The sequence below is a fragment of the Dendrobates tinctorius genome, unplaced genomic scaffold (assembly GCF_039654945.1).
Source record: "Dendrobates tinctorius isolate UK_male_01 unplaced genomic scaffold, ASM3965494v1 ptg000051l, whole genome shotgun sequence".
Lineage (NCBI taxonomy): Eukaryota > Metazoa > Chordata > Amphibia > Anura > Dendrobatidae > Dendrobates > Dendrobates tinctorius.
Genome location: NW_027361719.1, coordinates 24,762,945 through 24,781,354, shown reverse-complemented (window position 1 = coordinate 24,781,354; position 18,410 = coordinate 24,762,945). Strand labels below are relative to the sequence as shown.

The following is an 18,410-nucleotide window of genomic DNA, read 5'->3' as shown; positions in this document are numbered from 1 at the left end:
ACGCTCCCGTTCCCAGTAGTCCTTTGCGAAAATGCCCGTGATGGCGTCCGATCTCGCAGGATCGCGAAGTCTCGCGGTAATTCGCGCGACGTCATCGCGAATTACCGCGAGACGTCGCGTTCCCGCGAGAACTGACGTCATCGCGGGCATTTTCGCAAAGGACTACTGGGAACGCCTGCGCGGGACGTCGGAGGGTAAGAATAACAGTATTTTTTATTTTTTTTTTACATTCTATCTTTTACTACTGAAGCCGCATAAGCAGCCTCAGTAGTAAAAAGTTGGTCACACTCGTCAAACACTGTGTTTGACGAGTGTGACCAACCTGTCAATCAGTTCTCCAAGCGATGCTACAGATCGCTTGGAGAACGCTAGCATTTTGCAAGCTAATTACGCTTGCAAAATGCTAGTTTTTCCGCGGGAAAATCACGGGAATTTAAAATGCGATTTTCCCGCGGACTGGAATTCCGGAATTCTCGCGGTAATTTCCGCGAGAGTTCCGGTACGTGTGCACTTAGCCTTACAGTCTTAAAGGGGTTTTCCATTACTGAACAGGGTGCTTTATAACATAAAAAATGTATAAATATCCCCCATACTGGTACCTCTGCCCTGCACTCAGCTCTGTGTCCCCCTTTGGTCTCCTCACATAAAGTATTTCACCTGATGGCTGCAGCCAATCAGCAGGTGCAGATTGGCTGCAGAATTCGAATTTTCTTCCAAATAGATAAAAATGTGAAGGTTACAGTCGACAAGTGAACGGACTGTTTATATCAGTAGACCAGCGGGGAACATTGGACTGAGAGTGGAGGAGCAATACCAGTTCAAGAGGTATCTAATATATACTTACTTTGTAATGTTTTCACATCCTGTTCTGTCCAGAAGTGTCTGGATCCCAGAATTTCAAGCGGCGGAAGTTCACCGACCGCCATATTAGGACACCCAAGTGATGGGTGTCTCACCAGTGGACACCGTTGAGAACACGCCGCCGGCGAGGATCAGTTGAATGATTCACTGACCACTGCCATCTTTGTACAGGAGGAGTGCATGCACAGTTTTAATGTGACCGCTGCTATCTGTCTGCACAAAGATGGCGGTGGACTGATTTACTGCGCTTGCACGAATTTCGTGCAGGCGCAGTGAATCATTCGGCTGATTCCGGTGGCAGATGCGTGACGTGTCTACAGGCATATTAAAGGAGTTTTTCCACGAACGAAAGTTCATTTTAAATATTGTCCATGTCTGACCGTGTACGAAGCATACCCCATCTCCTGGGCAGGGGAGGAAGCAAAAGACAATACTGTCATTACAGCACAGGATCACAGAGGATACATTTTGTGAGGTAAAATATTTCACTTTTGCTTAGAACACATGTGGGAAGAAGACAGCACAGTGGTGGAGAGAGAGAGAGCAGACAAGGAGGAGAGCACATGGGGTACACAGGTCAGAGAAGACATCAGATTGGAGGAGAGAGAGCACACAGGGGTGAGAGAGACAGAGCATGGGGGAGACAGCTCAAACGGGACGGCACATGAGAGGAGAGCTTCTAGGTCTTCACATCTGCAGCATCTGTCATTTCTTTTGGCCAGCACACTATGCAGCAGGGTATCTGATAACTAGCAGGGCATATGTTGCTGCTTTCTTTGCCTCGTCATCATGGTTACTGCATGTTAGGCGTCTGGTTTCTCCCTCTGCACAGGAGGAATCCCAAGCCTTGCCTTCTGCGGTCATCCATTCAGTACTGGCTGCAGAGGAGCCTGCTCTGGAAAGGCGTCGTTCCCGGCGCCTTGCTCAAACTAGTGCTGTCTGGTTGTTTGCTGCTGCCATCCCTGATTCAGCTATAGCAGCCTGCACTAGCCAGCAGCGAGTAGTTCCTGGGACTAAGTCCCTTTTTCACTCCACTGAGCATGCCCGTGGCTCAACCACTCATTGGAGTTCAGGGGTCACATGCTCAGGTCCCGTGCCTGTTCCGATTGGACCACGGGGAAGGTCCCAGAAGGTCGCCACTATAAAAGACTCACATGGCCGCTCAGCCATGCTCTAATATAGACTCAGATGGCTAGTTGTGTGTGTGATGAAGGATGCTTGTGAACCGCTGACTGATTCAATTAAGACTCCCTCCCTCTGGTTGTGCTTGTTTATAGGGTTAGGGTGTAGAGTCAGCACCGAGTAGTGGCACTGTTTAGCACCTCAGTGCTCCCTGCTCCTCTCACATGTTAGCGCCGGTGTGTGCCACTGTGCACAAGGCACCACTGTACCACTTAGCAGCGTCTGTCAGTGCAGCGCCGTGCGCAGATAGTGAGCTTTCCAGCTCTAGCTTAGGCTGGTTAGTGGCATTATCCAGGGCGGCACTGCATGCTGTTGGAGCGGTTATCACTAGTCACTTTGTCCAGGCATCGCAGTTGCGGTGCTGAATGCTAGTGGGGCTAGAGGGACTCTAACCCTGTATCCTTGGGACAGAGTCCTGTGTCTCTACACTAGCGCTCTCCTTGCCGGACTCTGTGAGCGTAACAGGCTCCGGCGTTTGTTTTACGATTCTGTGCAGTAACAGAATCCGCCGCTGTACACACCGGGTCAGTGGTTAACCCGCCGGTGTTCAGTTAGTACTCCGCCATTACCAAGCAGTAGTTTACCATCTCTGCATGGTGGACCCCGGGTTGCGATCGCACTTTCTTATATTTTATATTTAGTTCGATCCGCAACCCTAGCACCGCATCCCTGTGGGATGTTGAGGTACTTGTAACATGTCTCTACATCTGCTACATCAGTCTACCTTGCCTCTTTTTATTACCAACCGGCTGCACTTCTTCAGTCTTCCGTGTAGATCCTTATTAGTGAATAAGAATTGATATCTCGTTCATTTTTTGCATACAGCTTGATGTCTAATAGTACTTCCACTCTTGAACTTTTTCCCACGCTCATCAGTTCACTCAGGTCAGCCAGGGACATCACTGAGGCTGCGCGGAGAACCCTGGCTGACCTGAGGTGAACTGATGAGCGTCGGAAAAAATTCATAAACTTTCCCACACTCATTAGTTCATCTCCGGTCAGCCTGGATGGCTGCACAGAGATGAATTAATTCACTCTGCAGTGGTTTACAGAGGGGCCAGTCGCATTAGCACTGCTCCCCTTTGTAAACCAGTTAACCCCTTCTGATGGATTGCAGTGGGGGACCTGACTGATCAGCGGAGAGGTAAGTATATTGTTGTTTTTTATTTTCTGGGTTTTTTTTTAAAGATCCATGGCTTTTTTGATTGGATTAGCAGATGAATAAAAATGTGGTCAAAAACTCGGTGTGTTTATTTCATTAAAAGAATTTTTAATTAAAGTGTGTGTGTGTGTGTGTTTTTTATCCCTTTCCTATTCTAGGGTTAATAATGGATCTGTGTCTTATCGATACCTCTCCATTATTAATCGGCTTAATGTCACCTTACAATAGCAAGGTGACATTAACCCATTAATATTAACCCATTATCCACCGCTATAGGTGAATGGGAATAGAGAGGATGAGTGCCAGAAAAGGCGCATCTTATAGATGCGCCTTTTCTGGGGTGTCTGAGGGCAGATTTTTGTAGCCAGGGGGGCAAAAACAATGGTCCCTCTCAAGGATATTAATATCTGTTCTCACTCACAGGTTTTCCTTTTCTGGTTGCGATTTTACCGCCGGAGCCCACGCAATTTTTTCCAATTTAACCCCTTAATTTAACACCTACATGTCCCAAATTTTACACACATACCCTAATCTAATTATTAGTCAAAGACAAGAAACTAAATGAAATAAAATGGTATACAGTATGTAAACCATGTGTCATTTCATGTCGGGTTCTGTAATGACTTTGCAGAAACCGACAAACAAATTAATGGCTTTTGTTCAATCTTACTGTGCTATATGTATAATATATATATATTATATTTATTATATATATGTATATATAATATATTAAATATATAATATAAATAAATATATAATATAAATTATATATTAGATAAACAGTGTATACAGTATAATATGTATATATATTCTTTATATCTTCAATATAATTTATTTTATGTGTGTGTGTATATGTATGTATATGTGTGTGTGTATATATGTGTATATATATATGTCTTTATGTTTCGTAGAGAGATACATAGTAGATTACATGATAATTCATCTGACAGCTTTTGTAAAATCACACTGACAGCTCGCAAAACACTAGGTATATATATATACACACATATATATGTAATATAATATATATACAGTATATGCATAATATATTATATATGTAACATATAATATATGATATATGTAACTATATAAATATATTATATATAATATATATATGTAATATACTGTATATAGAGTATACAGTATTTAACTATATAAATATATTATATATATACATATTACATATATATATATGTTATATATATATATATATTATATTAGATGTAATATATAATTATATGTGTGTGTGTCACTGATATGTGTATATATGTATGTATGTACTCTGTGTATATATCTAGTGTTTTGTGAGCTGTCAGTGTGATTTCACAAAAGCCGACAACTGAATTATCACCTAATCTACTATGTATCTCTCTAAGAAATATATATATATATTTATTTATTTTTTCACCTATTTTATGTGTATACATGTAATATACCTTTTGTATTAGAACATGTCAGTATCATTTTACTGTATAGCCGCATACGAATTACCGGCTTTTCTTCTATCTATCTAAATGCATGTAATATATATACATATATATGTGTGTGTGTGTGTCACTGATATGTATATATCTATGTATTCTATGTGTATATATCTATTCTATCTATTCTTTTCTGAGCTGTCAGTGTGATTATACAGTAGCCGCACATGAATTGCTGGCTTTTCAAAGGACACCAGTGCGTATAAATCAGACAGCACTCGCATGGTTGAGTGCTGTCCGATTTTTTTCTCGCACCCATTGACTTGTATTGGCGATTTTCAGCTGCAAATCGCAGCATGCTGCGATTTTTTTTCTCAGTCCGATTTCAGCTGAGAAAAAAATCGCAAATGAGATGTCACCTATTGAATAACATTGGTCCGAGTGCAATCCGATTTTTTATCGGATTGCATTCATCCGATTTCATCGCCAGTGAGTAGCAGCTCTCAGGCTGGGATCATGCTTGCGTGTGTAAAGTGAGAAACGCACATTAACCCCTTCACGACCAATGATGCCACAAGGTGTCATGAAAACTGGTGCCATTATGACCAGTGACGCCTATGTGGCGTCATGACTTTAAAGCCCCCCTGCGGGTCGGGTGACCGGGGTCACTGAAAGGTCACCCGACCGGCAGATACAGGGGGCTTTGTACTTCACACGTGGCTACGATTGCTCTGATTGGCTGTTAAAAGTGAAACAGCCAGTCAGAGCGATAGTAATATTTCATCAATGAAAATTGATGAAATATTACAGTCCAGCCATGTCCGACGCTGCTGTAGCATCGGACATGGCTGGTGACACCGATCCAACCCCCCCACGGTTAACGGGGGCGATCTGCCCCCCCGCCACTCAATGACAGCGGCGATGTGCCGCCACTGTCATCATTTGCCCCCCGCCTTCCCTCCGCTCCCCCCGCCTTCCCATCGCCCCCCCTCCCTCCCCCCGGTTCTCACAGAGTGCCGCTATGGCTCCTGGTGTCCCGTGGTCCTGGACCATGGGCGCCACCATATAGGAAAATGGCAGATGCATGCGCAGTGCGCCCGCCGGCTGCAATTTCCATTCATTCATTTTGATCACTATAATAAACTCTCACAGTGATCAAAATAGAATGAAAAGTAAATAAACCTCCCCTTTATCACCCCCATAGGCAGGAACAAACAATAAAATAAAGAAATTATTTTTTATTTTTTTTCCATTAGGGTTAGGGTTGGAAAGAGGGTTATGGTTAGGGTTGGAAAGAGGGTTAGGGTTGGAAAGAGGGTTAGGGTTGGAAATAGGGTTAGGGTTGGAAATAGGGTTAGTGTTGGAATTAGGGTTAGGCTTGTGGTTAGGGTTATGGTTAGGGTTGGGATTAGGGTTTGGGATGTGTTTGGGTTAGGGTTATGGTTAGGGCTGGGATTAGGGTTAGGGATGTGTTGGGGTTAGGGCTGTGGTTAGGGGAGTGTTGGGGTTAGGGTTGAATTTAGAATTGAGGGGTTTCCACTGTTTAGGCACATCAGGGGGTCTCCAAACGTGACATGGTGCCACCATTGATTCCAGCCAATTTTGCGTTCAAAAAGTCAAATGGTGCTCCCTCCCTTCCAAGCCCCGATGTGTGCCCAAACAGTGGTTTACCCCAACATATGGGGTATCAGTGTATTCAGGAAAATTTGCACAACAACTCTGGGGGTCTAATTTCTCCAGTTACCCATGGGAAAATAAAAAATTGGGGGCTAAAAAATTATTTTTGAGGAAATTTTTTATTTTTTTTATTTTCACGTCTCTGCGTTATAATCTTCTGTGAAGCACTTGGGGGTTCAAAGTGTTCATCAGACATCTAGATAAGTTCCTTGGGGGGTCTAGTTTCCAAAATGGGGTCACTTGTGGGGGGTTTCTATTGTTTAGGCACATCAGCGGCTCTGCAAGCGTAACGATGACCGCAGACAATTCCATCAAAGTCTGCATTTCAAAACGTCACTACTTCCATTTCGAGCCCTTACGTGTGCCCAAACAATGGATCCCCCCATATATGGGGTACCAGCGTACTCAGGACAAACTGGACAACAGCTTTTTGGGTCCAATTTATCCTGCTACCCTTGTGAAAATAAAAAATTGCTGGCTAAAAATCATTTTTTTGAGGAAAAATTTTTTTTTTTTATTTTCACAGCTCTGCGTTATAAACTTCTGTGAAGCGCTTGGGGGTTCAAGGTGCTCACCACACATCTAGATAAGTTCCTTGGGGGGGTCTAGTTTCCAAAATGGGGTCACTTGTGGGGGGGTTCCACAGTTTAGGTACATCAGGGGCTCTGCAAATGTAACATGATGCCCGCAGACCATTCCATCAAAGTCAGCATTTCAAAATGTCACTACTTCCCTTCCGAGCCCCGACGTGTGCCCAAACAGTGGTCGCCCCCACATATGGGGTACCAGCGTACTCAGGACAAACTGGACAACTACTTTTGGGGTCCAATTTATCCTGGTACCCTTGTGAAAATAAAAAATTGCGCACTAAAAAATAATTTTTTGAGGAAAAAAATATTTTTTATTTTCACGGCTTTGCGTTATAAACTTTTGTGAAGCACTTGGGGGTTCAAAGTGCTCACTATGCATCTAGATAAATTCCTTATTGGGTCTACTTTCCAAAATGGGGTCATTTGGGGAGAGCTCCAATGTTTAGGCACACAGGGGCTCTCCAAACATGACATGGTGTCCGCTAACGATTAGAAGTAATTTGCATTTCAAAAAGTCAAATGGCGCTCCTTCCCTTCTGAGCCCTGCCTTGCGCCCAAACAGTGGTTTCCCCCCACATATGGGTTACCAGCAGCGTCGGACTGGAGCACCTTGGGCCCACCAGAGAAAATCATTCTTGGGGCCCACTATGTAGCTACATAGAAATAAATACAAGACCACCAATTGTGTGGTAAAACACACTAATATCAGGGTATAATATAAAGTAGTACAAATCTTAATTATGTAGCAGGAGTTGGGGTAGCCTCCCTCATAGAATATAAAGCAGCCCCCTCATAGAATATAAAGCAGCCCCCTCATATAGTATAATGCAGCCCCCTCATAGAATATAATGCAGCACCCTCATAGAATATAATGCAGCCATCTCATAGAATATAGCCCTCTCATAGGGTATAATGCTATATAGATATAGAGTTAGATAGATATAAATAGAAAGATAGATGTAGAAATAGATAGATATAGAGATAGATAGTAGATAATGGATAGATAGAGATAGATAATAGATAGAGATCGATAGAGATAGATATAGATGGAAATATAGATATAGAGATAGATTGATAGATATAGAGATAGATAGAAAATAGATAATGGATAGATAGATAGATAGCTATAGATAGAAAGATAGAGATAGATAGATATAGAGATAGATAGATAATAGATAGAGATAGATAATAGATAGAAATATAGAGATATAGTAATAATAATAATATAGAGATATATAGATAGATATAGAGATAGATAGCTACAGAAATATATAGATAGATAGATATAGAGATAATAGATATAGAGATAGATATAGAGTTAGATAGAAATAGAGTTAGATAGATATAGAGTTAGAAAGATATAGATAGAAAGATAGATGTAGAAATAGATATAGAGATAGATAGTAGATAATGGATAGATAGAGATAGATAATAGATAGAGATCGATAGAGATAGATATAAAGATAGATATAGATGGAAATATAGATATAGAGATAGATTGATAGATATAGAGATAGATAGAAAATAGATAATGGATAGATAGATAAACGATAGATAGATAGATAGATAGAGAGATAGAGAGATAGATAGCTATAGATAGAAAGATAGATATAGAGATAGATAGATAGATATAGAGATAGATAGATAATAGATAGAGATAGATAATAGATAGAAATATAGAGATATAGTAATAATAATAATATAGAGATATATAGATAGATATAGAGATAGATAGCTACAGATATATATAGATAGATAGATAGATAGATATAGAGATAATAGATATAGAGATAGATATAGAGATAGATATAGAGTTAGATAGAAATAGAGTTAGATAGATATAGAGTTAGATAGATATAGATAGAAAGATAGATGTGATGTAGAAATAGATAGATATAGAGATAGATAGTAGATAATGGATAGATAGCGATAGATAATAGATAGAGATCGATAGAGATAGATATAAAGATAGATATAGATGGAAATATAGATATAGAGATAGATTGATAGATATAGAGATAGATAGAAAATAGATAATGGATAGATAGATAGATAAACGATAGATAGATAGATAGAGAGATAGATAGCTATAGATAGAAAGATAGATATAGAGATAGATAGATATAGAGATAGATAGATAGATAATAGATAGAGATAGATAATAGATAGAAATATAGAGATATAGTAATAATAATAATAATATAGAGATATATAGATAGATAGATATAGAGATAGATAGCTACAGATATATATAGATAGATAGATAGATAGATATAGAGATAATAGATATAGAGATAGATATAGAGATAGATATAGAGTTAGATAGATATAGATAGAGCGATAGATAGAGATAGAGATATAGAGATAAAAGATAGATATAAAGATAGATATAGAGATAGATATAGAGATAAATAGATATAGTGATAATAGATAGCTATAGAGATAGAGCGATAGATACATAGCATTAGATATAGATATAGATAGAGAGAGAGATAGATATAGAGATAGATAGATAGATATAGAGATAGATAGAGATAGATATAGATAGATAGAGAGATAAATATAGAGATAAATAATGGATAGATAGAGATAGATAGATATAGAGACAGATAGATAGATAGAGAAAGATAGATAGATATAGATAATAGAGAAAGAGATATATATATAGAGAGATATATAGAGTTAGATAGATATAGAGATAGATATCTAGATAGATAGAGAGAGACAGATAGAGAGAGAGAGAGATAGAGATATAAAAAAACAAACCACGATACTCACCTCTCCTCCTCGCTCCCACGCTGATCCCGGCTTCAGTGTCAGGAGCTGCCCCCTCTGCCAGACACACAGCGGGTGCGCGATGTAGTGACGTCATCGTGCACTGGCTGTGAGTCAGGAGCAGAGGGGCCTGAGGGCGGCACCGGCCCTGATTTACAGATGCAGAGCAGCTTACTGGGCTGGGGGCGGGGCCTCTGGGGGTGGAGACTGTGAAATGATATTCACTGCTTTGCAGTGAATATTCATTTCTCTTTAGCAGCAGGGACAGGAACTTCTGCCTCCTGTCACCCGCTGCTGCTCCACTGGCAGGGGCCCCCATAGCAGCTGCATGGTGTGCGACACAACACCGGCTGGGGGCCCCTGTAGCAGCAGGGGCCCTAGACAACTGCTGGCCCTGTATGCCAGCAGGTGCCAGAGCCCACCAGATGCCAGGGCCCACCGGAGAATCTACCGGTTCTCCGGTGGGCCAGTCCGACGCTGGTTACCAGTGTACTCAGGACAAACTGGACAACAACTTTTATGGTCCAATTTCTCCTGTTAGCCTTGTGAAAATTAAAAATAGGGTGCAAAAAAATCATTTTTGAGGAAAAAAAATTATTTTTTATTTTCACTGCTCTGTGTTATAAATTTTTGTGAAGCACTTGGGGGTTCAAAGTGCTCACTACACATCTAGATAAGTTCCATAATGGGTCTAGTTTCCAAAATGGGGTCACTTGTGGGGGAGCTCTAATGTTTAGGTGCACAGGGGCTCTCCAAACGCAACATGGTGTCCGATAACGATTGGAACTAATTTTCCATTCAAAAAGTCAAATGGTGCTCCTTCCCTTCCGGACCCTGCCGTGCGCCCAAACAGTGGTTTATGACCATATATGAGGTATCGGTGTACTCAGGAGAAATTGTTAAACAAATTTTAGGATCCATTTTATCCTGTTGCCCATGTGAAAATTAAAAAACTGAGGCTAAAAGAAAATTTTTGTGAAAAAAAGTACGTTTTTTTTTCTGACAGATCAATTTGTGAAGCACCTGGGGGTTCAAAGTGATCATTATGCATCTAGATAAGTTCCTTGGGGGGTCTAGTTTCCAAAATGAGGTCACTTGTGGGGGAGCTCCAATGTTTAGGCACACAGGGGCTCTCCAAACGTGACATGGCAACCGCTAAATATTCCAGCATATTTTCCATTCAAAAAGTCAAATGGCGCTCCTTCCCTTCTGAGCCCTGCCGTGCGCCCAAACAGTGGTTTATGACCACATATGAGGTATCGGTGTACTCAGGGGAAATTGCCCAACAAATTTTAGGATCCATTTTATCCTGTTGCCCATGTGAAAATGAAAAAATTGATGCTAAATAAAATTTTTGTTGGAAAAATTAAAATGTCCATTTTTTCTTTCCACGTTGCTTTAGTTCCTGTGAAACACCTGAAGGGTTAATAATCTTCTTGAATGTAGTTTTGAGTAGCTTGAGGGGTGCAGTTTTTAGAATGGTGTCACTTTTGGGTATTTTCTGCCATATAGACCCCTCAAAGTGACTTCAAATGTGAGGTGGTCCCTAAAAAAAATGGTTTTGTAAATTTTGTTGTAAAAATGAGAAGTCGCTGGTCAACTTTTAACCCTTATTACTTCCTTACAAAAAATATTTTGTTTCCAAAATTGTACTGATGTAAAGTAGACATGTGGGAAATATTATTTAGTAACTATTTTGTGACACATAACTCTCTAGTTTAACAGAATAAAAATTCAAAATCTGAAAATTGCGAAATTTTCTAAATTTTTGCCAAATTTCTGATTTTTTCACAAATAAATGCAAAAATTATCGACCTGAATTTACCACTAACATGAAGCCCACTATGTCATGAAAAAACAATCTCAGAATCGCTAGGATCCGTTGATGCGTTCCTGAGTTATTACCTCATAAAGGGACACTGGTCAGAATTGCAAAAAATGGCCTGGTCATTAAGGTCAAAATAGGCTTGGTCATGAAGGGGTTAATACCCAGCATGTATTTCTATGCAGCCGCACACTCCGGTCCCGGGTATTAATGCTTCGAGTATTATTGAACCGGTTATTAAGGCGAGAGATTCGCGAGTTTCTCGCATTACACACACAAGTGTGACCCCGGTCTTAAAGGGATAATCATTCAAAGTTTGAATTTTTTTTTTTTTTTAATTTTTGTCAAATTTCTGATATTTTTATAAATAAACACAAAACATATTGACCTAAATTTACCATCATCACAAATTATAATGTGCTACGGAAAAAAACTATCTCAAAATCAATGGGATCAGGTGAAGTGTTCCAGAGTTATCACCACATAAAGTGAAACTGGTCAGATTTTAAAAAATGTGGCCCGGACACTAAGGGGTTAAACCAAGAAGCAATCATCATTGCTAATGATGAAACAATGCAACATATTGAGCAATATAAACAATTATTTTCTCTGATTAAAAAAAAAGAATTCCCTTCATCCTGCACATTATATGGATTTAGAGCACTGGCGGTTATTGACAGTGACCCCGATCCGTGTATGCAATAGGAAAATAACAGAGGTCCCCAATTGGGAAAAAGAAGACTTTGCTTATTCGTCCCTGTTTGTTTTTTCTTTTTCACTATATCCAGGAGTTCTGTCGTTCTTCTGAATTGATGTTCGCGGTTGGGACTTGCACCCTTCTGTAATAAAAAAAAGGGCCGGTGTTAACCTTTATCTGCGAGACCAACATCTTAAAAAAGAAACATCAGTAGCTGAAAAACTTATTTCATATGTTTTATTGAGAAGATTGTTAATCAGTTACCAACCCTCAATCGTTTGCAGGTTTATGGGGTCTTGTGAACAATGCTGGATTTGGATTTGTATTCGGTCCTAATATGTGGACAACAAGAGAAGATTTTGCTAAAGTGGTGAACATAAATCTAGTGGGACTCTTTGACGTGACCGTGAACTTGATTCCTTTACTCATAAAGGCGAGGGGCCGAATTGTCAATGTTTCCAGCAATGGTGGGAGAGTGTCTATCGTTGGAGGAGGATATTGCCCATCTAAGGCTGGGATTGAATCTTTTTCAGATAGTCTAAGGTAAGTAGAAATCATGTTCCTGTGTTTTGCAATGTAGTAGAAATGAAAATATTACATAAAGAACATAGCAAATGTGAAACCGGCATTCAAAAACTGTAAAAATATGAAACTGCCAAGCTCACAATGCTCCCACTTTTCCAAGACTTCATACTAGGCCTAGGCAAGGTATAAGCTTTTCACTGTCAGAGAAAGGCACAAAGCCATAACATGAGGGCTAATATTGTTTTTTTTAATTATCATTTAAAGGAATTGTCTATTACTGGATAACTCCTTCTTAAGTGACATACATGAAATAAAAAAAAAATTCCTCCTGGACCAGCAAAATTCTTCTCATGTTTCTCAATAGTGTTAAGAAGTATTCTTCACAATTATGTTTAAAACATGATTTTTCACAGTTTTACTACAGTGCGGAGCGTGAATATGAGTACTGTCATATGCTGGAGCTGATTCTTTTTGCCCTATTGCCAAGGTTTTACTTCATCTTCCTCATCTGTTATAATTACTAGTGATGAGCGAGTATTCTCGTTGCTCGGGTTTTCCTGAGTATGCTCGGGTGTCCTCCGAGTATTTTGGCGTGCTCGTAGATTTAGTTTGTGTCGACACAGCTGCATGATTTGTGGCTGCTAGACAGGCTGAATACATGTGAGGAATACCTAATTGTTGGGAATCCCCACATGTATTCAGGCTGTCTATTAGCCGTAAATCATGCAGCTACTTCAACACAAACTAAATCTCTGAGCACACCAAATTACTCGGAGGACACCCGAGCAGGCTCCGGAAAACCCGAGCATACTCGCTCATCACTAATAATTACATCCCTGGGCATCAGCATGTAGGACTTAAAGGAAACCTGTGAGGTGATACGGTTTGGGCAGCATGTATCAGACAAAAAGCAGTAGGCAGCGGCATTTCAGAGAAAAACATTCTTTTATCAGCTGCCGGGGACCGAGCTGTTCAGGTGGCTCCCCAGAGGCTACTCCCCACCAGCTGACAGAGACTGACAAATCTCTGTCAATATGCGCACGAAGGCAGAGGCTTGGCAGTCAGTCAGCTGCTAGGTACCCGCCAGTGCATCTAGTCAACGGAGCTGTTTTGTTCTCGGCAGCTAATAAAAGTATGCTTCTCTCTGAAATGTCGCAGCAGTAGAGTTACTACTTTGACCCATGCAGAAATTACTGTGCACAGAAAGGTTGGTGAAATATGACTACCTCTGATTGTCGGTGATGGATCCTGTGGTGTCAGTAGGTTGTGGCTCTTTTTCATTTTAACTCTGCCTGTGATGATCATGAGATATCTGCTGAGAACTGATCTCGTGTCCTACAGAACAGGAAGTGTCAGCCTCTTGTGAGTCTCAGTGGTCAGTGTGAAACTACAAGATTTCAAATTTTGTAATATAGATAGAACCTGGAAAATAGATGAAAAATTAAAAATGAGAAAATTATTATCTAGCTTAAAAAGGGTCATGTTCTGTTTATTAATTCACAGGTATAGTTTTACTTTTCTTCTTATGTTATTAAAACTGCTTTGTGAAAGCTATACCTTTACGTCTGTGCAGCTGCCATATACTATATATCCTCATTCCATTGCAGACGAGAGCTTCGAGATTTTGGAGTGAAAGTTTCTATAATTGAACCAGGTGCCTTTAGGACGGGAATGGGGGTAACAGAACCTCACTTGAGGGCTCTAGAACGTATGTGGTTGAATGCTCCTGCACAAATAAAAGCCTACTATGGAGAATCATACTACTATCAATGTAAGTCAACATGTTCTTGTAGGTGAAGTATGACCACCTCAAAGCTCCAAAAGTGGCATATATGACAGAAAAGAGACACAACAATATGTGTGTTTCAAGTTAAAGTAACTCATCACATTTTCATCATATATATCATATAGATAATTTCTATATTTTACTTTTTCACACAGATGCCCAAGGCTTGGCTACTCTAACTGGCAAAACCAATCCAAACCTCTACCAAGTCACAGACTGCATGGAACATGCCGTAACTGCTGTTCATCCATGGACAAGATATTCTGCTGGCATAGACTGCAAGCTTTATTACCTACCTTTATCTTACTTACCTACTGTCTTATGTGATTATCTGTTGTGTCTATCATCACCCAAACCAGCACTTGGTGTAATGTAAACATACTTGTGGTCCTAGCAAAATCAATATATTGGCCTAGATTGATGGCACTTCCATCAAGTAGTTAGGCTTCCTCTTTGTTTATAAGTTTTTCTGCTAAGTATATAAAAATTATACAAATCTTTATTAAGACAGATACATACAATTAAAAAAATGAAAAAAAATGGGGGGGGGTATACAAATACAAAATACTGCATTCAGGGAGTGTGCACTCTAATCATCAAAAATAGCTCCATATATTTAAAGTGATTGACCACTATGCTGTATGACCAATGTAAATATAGCAATGAGACAATGGATCACTGTATACACTCTGTAGAAAAATGAAATAGGTCAAAAACACCTTTAATGCAGACAATCTGCGTCCATTAAGTACTATACTATATCCATGTAGACAGTCCTAGAATGAGGGTATCACAAAGTGCTTGAAGTGCAAAAAGTGCAAATATCTGTATTTGCTGCAAGTTGGACTAAATATTTTTGGTCCTTTTGTCTGTGGTGAGTATATGGAATATTATAGCACTTGTAATTTTCATTCAGGTAACAATATCCAACCAGTTTACTTTTAGCTTTAAAATGTTATTGCAACAAATTGCTATGACCAATGTTATCTCTAATAAATATTCTACTGGCAAATCCTAAAGACTCACGAACCTTACATCTGTAAATACCTTTTCAAGCTAGCGAATTTGAGCAATTTGCAAATTGTTTCATGCACTGACAGCTTGGGGACCTTGTGCAACCAATGTATCTGTGTCCCCCTCGTTTTATGGCGATAAAGCTACAGATTATAGACCTTTGTTACAGGTCTGTGAGAGACAGAATTCTTGCATGTTTTTAGGTGACCAAATACTTATTTTCCACCATAATTTGCAAAATAAATCTTGCCAAATCAGACAAGGAGATTTTCTGGATTTCTTTTCTCATTTTTACTCTCATAGTTGTGGTCTACCTATGATGTCAATTACAGACCTCTCATCTTTTTAAGTGGGAGAACTTGCACAAATGGTGGCTGACTAAATACTTTTTTCATATTATATATATATATATATATATATATATATATATATATATATGTGCCTTGCGAAAGTATTCGGCTCCCTGGAAATTTTCAACCTTTTCCCACATTTCATGCTTCAAACATAAATATACCAAATGTAAATTTTTGGTGAAGAATCAACAACAAGTGGGACACAATTGTGAAGTTGAACGAAATTTATTGGTTATTTTAAATTTTTGTGGAAATTCAAAAACTTGAAAAGTGGGGCGTGCAATATTATTCAGCCCCTTTAACTTAATACTTTGTTGCACCACCTTTTGCTGCGATTACAGCTGCAGTCGCTTGGGGTATGTCTCTATCAGTTTTGTACATCGAGAGACTGAAATTCTTGCCTATTCTTCCTTGGCAAACAGCTCGAGCTCAATGAGGTTTGATGGAAATCGTTTGTGAACAGCAGTTTTCATCTCTTTCCACAGATTCTCGGTTGGATTCAGGTCTGGACTTTGACTTGGCCATTATAACACCTGGATACATTTTTTTGAACCATTCCATTGTAGATTTTGCTTTATGTTTGGGATCATTGTCTTGTTGGAAGACAAATCTCCATCCCAGTCTCAGGTCTTTTGCAGACTCCAACAGGTTTTCTTCAAGAATGGTCCTGTATTTGGCTCCATCCATCTTTCCATCAATTTTAACCATCTTTCCTGTCCCTGCTGAAGAAAAGAAGGCCCAAACCGTGATGCTGCCACCACCATGTTTGACAGTGGGGATGGTGTGTTCAGGGTGATGAGCTGTGTTGCCTTTACACCAAACATATCTGAGTTTGCTGCACTGAAAGTAAAGGGGCCGAATAATATTGCACGCCCCACTTTTCAGTTTTTGAATTTCCACAAAAATTTTAAATAACCAATAAATTTCGTTTAACTTCACAATTGTGTCCCACTTGTTGATTCTTCACCAAAAATTTACATTTGGTTTCTTTATGTTTGAAGCATGTGGGAAAAGGTTGAAAAGTTCCAGGGAGCTGAATACTTTCGCAAGGCACTGTATATGTATGTATAGTAAATATATATATATTGTGGTGTAGTGACCACTGTGTCCGCTAGGGGGCGCTGTGTGGGTGTCCCTGGAGAGAAGATGAGTGGCAGGATGCTGAATGATCGTTATGTATCCCAAGGTAGGTGGCCTTGGGATGGAAGCTTGAACATGTGTGTTGATCAGCAGAGGTACTGCTGAGCTTTCATTACACTGTGTCAGGGAGAGCTTTCCAGGTAGCTGGTGAGACGAGCAGAACAACTACCTACAAACCCACCTAGGGGCGGTGTCTAGCATGCCATAGTAAAGTGTATGAATGCTTGTAGGACCTGTGATGAGGTCATAGCCATGTGATCCGGTAGGCGTGGCTACGGACCATACAAGGTGGCCAGGGTAGGTCACATGAGGGAATGCTTGGACCGGATTGGTCCTTATGGAAGGTTTTGTGCAGGGAGATGTGTCTGTCTTCCTAACAGCACGTGTGGACGCTGTGTTTAATGGCTGCAAGTGACTGAGAGTTCCCAGGGGAGGGAATGGATGTCTGCAGTGTGGTGAAGCAACCATGAGGAAACCCGGTCACGGGGTGAGATAACTGTGAGGCTAGAGAGCATGCGTATTGGACATTGCATAACCTGTGTGACTACAGGTTTAACGGAGTGGAGCTCTGTCATGGACGCTATGCTGATCTGATATGAACTTTCTGTTGCTGTTCATAGTTTATGTGTCACAACTGCGGCCGCAGACGCGGCCCAGCAGGCACCTCCACGCCATAGCGAGGGGGCGGGCGTCCCCCGGGGATGCAATATGGACCCTCTATATCACAGAGGGGGACCCAGGCCTACCCGAATTAGGGAAGTGCAGCGACCGGGATTCTGTGGCAGCTGAGCATCTGGACAAAGACACGTAGGACTTGATGACACTGCACAACTTCAGGTATAAAGTAAAGTTTACTTAAAGTAAAGTCACAGTACATAGACAAAACCAGGACACACGAGGTCATCAGGACACATGAGGTCATCAGGACATCAGGACACACGAGGTCATCAAGACACGAGGTCATCAGGACACACAAGGTCATCAGGACACATGAGGTCATCAGGACACACGAGGTCATCAAGACATGAGGTCATCAGGACATCAGGGTACACGAGATCATCAGGATACTCGAGGTCATCAGGACATCAAGGTACACGAGGACATCAGGACAATTAGGGTACATGAGGTCATCAGTGACAGAGTCACCGGCAGACATCAGACAGGAGTCGTTTGGTTCCGGAAATCCAACACGACGTATAGGCACCACTGCAGTCATCCAGGCTCCAGACTGCGGTCGTCAGGTTCCGGGCATCGGACCTAGGAAGGAACTCAAGCGTGATGGTGCTAACACCGCTGGATTCCTAGGCCTGCATGGAGCTAGCACCGCATGGTAGTCAGAGCACAGCATAGTAGATGCTTAGCCGGAACACCGGTTACAAGAGTCTCAGAGTCACTGGGTGCG

General features: G+C 40.7%; 1 protein-coding gene across 4 annotated transcripts in view; it reads left to right on the top strand.

Moving 5' to 3' along the window:
- LOC141091337 (retinol dehydrogenase 7-like) overlaps nucleotides 1–15,520 on the top strand; it is a 123,886-nt gene extending 108,366 nt beyond the window's left edge. For all 4 annotated transcript variants that reach the window (XM_073576867.1, XM_073576866.1, XM_073576869.1 and 1 more), the window contains 3 exons: nucleotides 12,475–12,733; nucleotides 14,323–14,486; nucleotides 14,657–15,520. In XM_073576867.1, coding sequence (XP_073432968.1) covers nucleotides 12,475–12,733; nucleotides 14,323–14,486; nucleotides 14,657–14,877 — 644 coding nt within the window. In that variant the 3' untranslated portion in view covers nucleotides 14,878–15,520. The remainder of the gene's footprint in view (nucleotides 1–12,474; nucleotides 12,734–14,322; nucleotides 14,487–14,656) is intronic.
- The last annotated feature ends 2,890 nt before the right edge of the window (nucleotides 15,521–18,410 follow it).